Here is an 8,356-nt window from a genome sequence, read left to right on the forward strand (position 1 = left end):
ACTGAGCTGCTTGACTGGGAAATGATCAAATGAAAGGCAAGGGAAATATCTATGTGCACTCCAGTGTGATCTGAAATAATATTGGTAGTATATAGAAATGGATTTTACACTTCACCATTTAAACATTAGTGGCAGTATCAGTGTCTTGAACCATCTTCCTCTGTAAAGGCACTTGGTTTCCTCCAACATCATTTGCCAGACTGATACTGGGCATCAAGTTGTGGTTGTGTTCAGAGAAAGGCCTCTTCTCTTTTTTGCTACACTGTCTGTCCAACCAGTAGAAGGACACCATAATGAAGAGGCCAGCAGTGGAAACAGACACACTGCAGAAGAGGAACACGTAACTGTACTGCCCAGTAAAATCTGCCAACATTCCTGCAAGAGCAAGATCAAATTCAGCACGAGATCATTTCCAGAGTGTGTACATCTTAATACCAATCTTTTACTTATTAGCGAGATCAACAGGGTAGCTTAAATACACGATCTTCCCATCTCACATGAGATCGGATTTGCTACTGGTAACTTGAGAGGAATAATACTGTGTCTTATGTGTAGCTCTCTGCAAGTCACAAGTAAAAGCAGGAATGTGCTGACTTTATTTACCATGAGTTTACCAGAGATTTTTAGACCCTGAACTAATGAACCAATCTCAGGATATATTTGCTGATGGAAACTTCAAAGGATGTCTGTAAATACCTCTAGATAAGGGGGTCTACCAAATGCCATAAATATAAATGCAAATTGTTGGTTATATTTACAGTTATTTTACTAATAATTATAGTTATTTCTCAATCATTAATTTTTGTTTAAGCTTTTAATATTTTCAAAATGAATAGCATCGTATATGCGGGTTGTTATTATTTACATATTATTAACTGTAATGTTCATATTAATAACAATATACTCACCCACAGTTCTGGAAGGCATGTCTCACCTGCTAGAGGCGGGCCCAGAAGGAGCATGACACTCTCCATGATGCTGATGAGGCCCAGGGCCGACTGGAACCGACTCATCTCCACCGTGTCCATCAATACAGTATAGAGCAGTGAACCTACGATACTCATAGAAGCAGCGAAAACCAGCACATAGGACAGGAGTGCCTGGAAATCGGTTACTGCAGCACACACACAGTTGCTCAGGCCATTGACCAAGAGGGCACAAGCAAACACGTAGACAAAGTGGTGGCTTCCACGGAAGCGCTTAAGTCCGAACAGCAGCGCTGCCGTTGGTCTTACTGTGACATTGACCAGACCAAGGACAGCCATAAGCAGAGCAGCACGCTCCTGCTCTATCCCATGTGCAGTAGCGTACGGCACCAGGTAGACAAGTGGCACTAAAAACCCCAGCATCATCCATGACACACCCAAAGCATAGACAAGGAAGCGTGGGTGAGTGCGTATTAGGTCTACAGCCATATGCCTATACATGAAGGGCACCATCTTTGACAGGGTGCTCTGCAGACGCCCCTTTAGCCCTTTATGCTCCTGCTGTGCAAGAAGACCATTGGTTTTAAGCAGTGGATGCACTGACTCTATCTGCATTGCCTTCACCTTCATTTTGGTATGCAGAGGCCTCATGACAGCCCCACACACACAGCAGTTGAGCACCACTCCTCCCAGTATCAAGAAGCTGCCTCGCCAGCCAAACTGCCCCAGCAGAAAGTTGGCCAGCAAGGGCAGAGTGCTTAGACCCAGGGCTGTTCCTGTGGAAGAGAGGGCACTTGCAAAGGCACGGCGCCGTACAAAGTAATGGCCCACCATGGTGACTGATGGCTGAAAGCAAAAGCAGAATCCCAGTCCTGTGGGAGAGGAAATAAACTCACAAAATTATTTCCAGGATTCAACAAGTCTTTCTGAGTTAGACCATACTGATTCCACTATGCACTAATCCTCTGCTGAAATAAACATTCATTTCATTTTAGTGACCAACCATTTAATCCAGTTTACAATATTATCACAATTTTTTTTCATTTAAATTCACTTTTTTAAAAATGGCCCCCCGTTACCTTTACATCTTTTCTCAGCTTTGCACCAATGCAACAATGCTTTAACTGACATGGAACTCTATGCACCAAAACAAAAACAACCTGTCTTGAGGTGGTTTCTGTCAATTTTAATCCACTCTTCCAGTAACCATACACACAATGTGAAAAAGTGTTTGCCCCTTCCTGATTTTTTACACACTTTAATGTTTCAAATCAAACAAATTTAAATATTAGTTAAAGATAACACAAGTAAACACAACATGCAGTTTTTAAATGGAGGTTTTTATTATTAAAGAAAAAAAAAATCCAACACCTAACCAACGATTCATCCAAGATGTCACAAAAGACCCCACAACAACATCCAAAGAACTGCAGGCCTCACTTGCCTCAATTAAGGTCCGTGTTCATGACTCCACTATAAGAAAGAGACTGGGCAAAAATGGCCTGCAAGTTCCAAGACAAAAACCGCTGCTGAGCAAAAAGAACAAAGGCTCATTTCAGATTTGCCAGAAAACTTATTGATGATCCCTAAGACTTTTGGGAAAATACTCTGTGGACTGACAAGACAAAAGTTGAACTTTTTGGAAAGTGTGTGTCCGATTACATCTGGCGTAAAAGTAACACTGCATTTCAGAAAAAGAACATCATACCAACAGTAAAATATGGTGGCGGTAGTGTGATGGTCTGGGGCTGTTTTGCTGCTTCAGGACATGAAAGACTTGCTGTGATTCTGCTGTCTACCAAAAAATCCTGAAGGACAATGTGTCCCCATCTGTTCGTGACCTCAAGCTGAAGTGAACTTGTGTTCTGCAGCGGGACAACGATCACACCATCAAATCCACACCAGCAAGACCACCTCTGAATGGCTGAAGAAAAACATAATGAAGACTTTGGAGTGGCCTATTCAAAGTTCTGACCCGAATCCTATTGAGATGCTGTGGCATGACCTTAAAAAGGTGTGTGGCAGAATTACAACAATTCTGCAAAGATGAGTGGACCAAAATTCCTCCACAGCACTGTAACACTCATCGCAAGTTATCGCAAACGCTTGATTGCAGTTCTAAGGGTGGCCCAACCAGTTATTAGGTTTAGGGGCAAACAGTTTTTTTACATTTACATTTACAGCATTTGGCAGGTGCCCTTATCCAGAGCGACGTACATAAGTGCTTAAATCTCTAGCATTGAATACATTAAGATACACACTTAAGATACCATGAGTTTAAAACATTTGTTCAAAGTTACAATGAAAAAGTGTCTTTTTTAAATGCAAAAGATAAGGAAAGAAGTGCTAGTTGAAGTGTTTCCTGAATAAGTAGGTCTTCAACCGCCGCTTGAAAATAGCCAGTGACACAGCTGTCCGGACCTCTAGGGGAAGTGACCTGGGGATGAATCACCTGGGATGAACAGCAGTTCAGTTTTGCTAGGATTGAGCTTTAACTGATGAGCAGTCATCCATGATTGCTCATCACTTTTTCACACAGGGTCACACAGGAACTAATTATTACATTTGTTTGATGATCTGAAACATTAAAGTGTGACAAATATGCAAAAAAAATAAAAAATCAGGATGGGGACAAACACTTTTTCACACCACTGTGTGTATATATATATATATATATATATATATATATATATATATATATATATATATATACATACATATATATACATATATATATATATATATATATGACTCACCTGTTATGACTCCAGTGGCAATGTACAGGTCTGCCATGGTCTGAGCAAAAGAGCTGACTACCATCCCAAGTCCACTCAGGATCCCTCCCAACATTATTGTTGCACGACAGCCGAAGTTCTCCACGAGAATGCTGCACACAGGGCCTACAGAGAGACATTATCATTGTAATGCAAACAACAATAAACATGGAGTCAAACACAAAAGACAAAGCACACACAAATACCCAAACCCTGACATTACAATAAGCATATCTGAATTGCAGATTAACCATTTTAGCATCCCCGTACATATGGAGATCATCTCAGTAAAATATAATAGATGAGAATTGCAGTGGAGGATACAAATACAATGTACTACACAGAACTGAACTGATGATAATCCTCTTCATGACTACAAAAGGGAGCTTGGGTATTGTAATGATCACGGACGCAGGATAAAAGGGACCCAAATGCAGGATAGACAAACACAAACGGGGTTTAATAACCAAAAGACACGAAACATAACACAAACTACCAACAAGACAAAACAACAGTAGATTCCACGCTGCACCAGGCAACGCGGACTAACTAAATACTACTAACAATCAAGACACATGAGGGACAGGTGTGCAGACCGGGAGGAGCAGACGAAGGCAGGGCAGACATGTGACAGAAAAACATAAACAAAAGGCACATTGCCAGAGTCCGGGCCGAGTCCTGACAGGTATGAACAACCTTTTTTCCAAGTTTATTCTGCAATTCTATACAAAGGTTTACACACCCTTGGAATATTATGTATTATTTTAAAAATTTGCACAGTTGAAAAAAATAACAGAAAATAAATTGAGGCATATGCAAAGGTTTTTAATGACATTTGAGAGGAGTGTAAACTGTGAGCTCCACTTAGATATCTTTTCATAGCATTTCTCTGCTTTGTAGGTATAAATTAGTTTCACTGAATTTCCTCAATCAGCTGTTCAGAGAAGTCCATAGCTGATAAAGTTATTTTATAATTAATAGTAGTGTAATAGTATAATTATTAAGGGACTAATAAGTTAATTAGCTCCTGAGACTTTATACCTGAAAGAGTATTCAAACCTTTGCACATGTCACAATTATCATTCTGTATTTTTCTCTTGTTTTAAGTTCATCAAATAGTAAAAGTAAAAAGTATTTATGCATTAACATTCACAGAAATTGTTCATTCATTCATTCATCTTCTACCGCTTATCCGAACTACCTCGGGTCACGGGGAGCCTGTGCCTATCTCAGGTGTCATCGGGCATCAAGGCAGGATACACCCTGTACGGAGTGCCAACCCATCACAGGGCACACACACACACTCTCATTCACTTACGTACTCACACACTACGGACAATTTTCCAGAGATGCCAATCAACCTACCATGCATGTCTTTGGACCGGGGGAGGAAACTGGAGTACCTGGAGGAAACCCCCGAGGCACAGGGAGAACATGCAAACTCCACACACACAAGGCGGAGGCGGGAATCGAACCCCCAACCCTGGAGGTGTGAGGCGAACGTGCTAACCACTAAAGGCTTTATTATTTCTTTTCACTTCAGGAATCATTAAAATACGTCATCTGGCCAAGGTTACCCAAACATTTGAATACAACTGTACAATAGTCAGATCATGTTTCCCTGAAATCAATGTTGAGAAAATGAAATGACATAATAGTTTAAATTACAAATGTTCTTTCATGTGGGAACAGAAGGCTTCAATTACTCTTTGTATTCTATATATATTTATGTATTTCTGACTACTATAATTCTCAAAATTTTCTTTTTCTCCTTTACAGAATTTCTGTGTGGATGGTCAAGGTTTTTTTGTATTGGTAACAAAATCAAATGTTTTCTAATAACATTTTGAAGACATGAAACTCAATGTACAATACGGTTTATAGGATCACATTTGTTTTTCCAACACAGGGCCAGTGGAAATCCAGTGAAATATTCTCACAGCTGAACAACTGTCCATGAAGCCTGTGAAGAACGTCCTGCTTGGTTCAGTCTCAGCTGTCAGAATGAACTTGACATTCTTCCATTTGGTAAAGAAAGACATATTTCTTATGCTCTCTTCAATCGATCAATATTATAAGTACCGATTGGTAAGCTTTCAATAAAATGACTTCCTTCAGATTATCTGATTGTTTATTTCTTCTAAGTGTGATAGAACATTGTGGGATCCACAAGAGAAAAATCAGGAAACTCATATAGGTTAAATGTAATGCAATATAGTAATACATAAGGTACTTTTAAGAGTTTATTGGACTTTGGCTTGCATTTGGAGTATTCAGGTAATGCAGCAACTGGAAATCCAGTGAGTCATTTTATCATCATAATGCAATAATATCCCCCTCACCCTCTCTATGGATTTATGTGACTCCATTTCCTACCTCCTGCATGTAGTACTGCTGTCATGATGGCTGGCACCCAAGAGGTTTCAGTGTTGCTTGCTTGAAACTCTTTTTGCAAATCTGTGTAAAAGATGCCAATGCAGGAGGGGAAGGCGAGGGTGAGTGCCAAGACCAGGATAGTAGCTGTTAGTACAGCCCAACCCCAGCCTCCATCAGGTGACAGGTGTCCACTGTGTCGCTCTCCTGCCATTTCTATATGGCACTGCAGCCCCTCGTGGAGGCTGGAGGAATCTCCTCCCTGATTGTCCTGATCCTCAAGCTTGCAGCAATGTTCCTCGTCCTGCCCTGGCACCGTATCTGAAAGATGTGAAGGAGAAGTCCCGCTCCATGTCTCAGGGCATTGAATAGCATCAGCCCTGGCTCTTGCCAGGTGGGTAATGGAGCCATTGATTATAGTGGTTTTTGTGGTCTGAGGAACATCTACACCTTCAGTCATTCTGCTTGCCAGAAGGGCTTCTCTTCCAACTGAAATCTACATGAATCAGACAAAAAATACACCGCTTAAAGGCTGATTTTCTGAAACGCTTTCTAGTTTAATACACTGTCATGCACTTGATGATACATCTACCTAAAATTGGTGTATTACAAATCTATTAAGTGTTCAGCACAGTGTGGTGATTTTTCTCTTTTGAACTACTTATTAACTCTAGCTAATTGCAGTCTAAGTCCACTTCTATTTATTATAAATCCATTCAAGTGGTCACTAATTACAATGCCTTACAATTGCACAAAATAAAAGTAGAAACCAAAAATATGGACCTTAGTCCAGACCTCTAAAATTAATTTGGACAAGCTTATTATTAATAAGACTTTTAATTAAAAGGCAAATCAGCCTGGTGACCTTCTCCTCCTAAAGACTGCTTTGCAAGGCTGTATTAATGCAATTTAATGGGAATGATAGTTTTAACAAGATAGTTTTGCCAATGAGGCCCACTCTGGAAACAGCTGGCTGTCAAGAATTAGAAAGCTGAAATAATTCAGTTATTTACAGGTGCTGAAGCAAACCTTATATCTGATTACATTTAAGTGAATTACTATTAGTCGTATAGGCATATGCATACGTGCAAACTGAATTCTACTAAAGCAAAATCCGCTCTATCAATCATAAGCTAATATTCAGTAAATTAGTCTTACTGCTAGATTGAGGGGTGTGAAATGAGATGTGTTAAATATAAATAAAATATATTTTTTTAAATAAATAAAATGATAATGATAATATGTCAAAATATATAACCTACTTTTATCCCAATTTACAGTTCAGTGAATCTAAATCGCATTAAAAAATTGTAGGATTATAATGAGTCAATCTAACAAAAATAACTCTAAATAGTATATTAATAGATATTAAGTTGAAATATTTAAATGGTAATTTAAAATAATGGCAAAACATAAATATCAAGTTAAAATGACACAATTACTTTCAATAAGAAGTTAAGTCAAAATAACAAAAGTTCTATAATATGATAATCTTTAGAACTATCAAGAACAACAAGATATTCCATTTAAATGATTACATGAGATAATTGCATCTCAGCACCACAGCCCTGAAAACAGCGCCCAGAACAAATCTCAGTATTACAGTACTGAATAATCTGATTCTATTTCTCCTGCTGTAATTATAATCCTCCACTTCTCTAGCAGAACAGTTTTCATTAACATTATTAATTATTAAACCGATGTCCTTTGTGTTTTTGTCACTTTCTCCATCAGTACACCAGAACAAGTCAACACCTGTTGCATTTTTACTCCAGGGAATCGTGACACATCTCAAACATCATGCACAAGCACAGCCTCTTCCTGTTCCACATTTAGCTTAATGCATATCTGTAGAATGCAAACAGAAAGCAAACATACAAAATCACAGGTACCTGTATCTGAACTGTTCAATCACAGCTTTACATTGGGGTCCAAAAATGATGCATAATCGGTAACTTCATATTCTCTCCATGCTGCCTTTCTGCAACATCTATACTGTCTTCTCACCTTAGTAGAAAGATGGCATATGCGCTTGACATGGAGTGGCCCTGAAGTCTCTTTTCTTTTGGACCGGGGAACACCAACACCGAGCGCACGTGCACACGCGCTCGCGTGCGCGTACTCTTTGGATTAGGGGAAGGGGAACGAGCTCGTGACTGAATGATGGTAGAGAATTGCTATGTAATCATTGGCTAAGCGCAGGCGGAAATACACAGCCTGTATAATTACAAAAAAAATCCTGACTTTCACATTAGATTTGACTGTTTAGCACTAATGCTTTGC

At 39.3% G+C, this 8,356-nt stretch overlaps 1 protein-coding gene across 1 annotated transcript; it reads right to left on the reverse strand.

Annotated features, from left to right (window-relative positions):
* Nucleotides 1-118: 118 nt before the first annotated feature.
* Nucleotides 119-8,055, reverse strand: slc16a5b (solute carrier family 16 member 5b). Its single transcript, XM_060892957.1, has 5 exons — nt 7,966-8,055; nt 6,077-6,569; nt 3,683-3,826; nt 935-1,798; nt 119-375 (listed from the first exon to the last, which is right to left on the reverse strand). Exons 2-5 carry the CDS (start codon nt 6,531-6,533, stop codon nt 119-121), a joined length of 1,722 nt encoding a protein of 573 aa, XP_060748940.1. The 5' UTR covers nt 6,534-6,569; nt 7,966-8,055.
* Between the last annotated feature and the right edge of the window lie 301 nt (nt 8,056-8,356).

This window comes from Tachysurus vachellii, chromosome 18 (assembly GCF_030014155.1).
Source record: "Tachysurus vachellii isolate PV-2020 chromosome 18, HZAU_Pvac_v1, whole genome shotgun sequence".
Classification (NCBI taxonomy): domain Eukaryota; kingdom Metazoa; phylum Chordata; class Actinopteri; order Siluriformes; family Bagridae; genus Tachysurus; species Tachysurus vachellii.

Bases quoted from the DNA above. Each gene is read 5' to 3' on its own strand.
- slc16a5b (XM_060892957.1), bottom strand. From the start codon at position 6,533: ATGACTGAAGGTGTAGATGTTCCTCAGACCACAAAAACCACTATAATC. The intron at 1,799-3,682 runs GTGAGTCATATA...CCTCTCCCACAG, and splicing joins TGCCACTGGAGTCATAACAG to GACTGGGATTCTGCTTTTGC. The intron at 376-934 runs GTGAGACATGCC...TTGCTCTTGCAG, and splicing joins TCTGGGCCCGCCTCTAGCAG to GAATGTTGGCAGATTTTACT.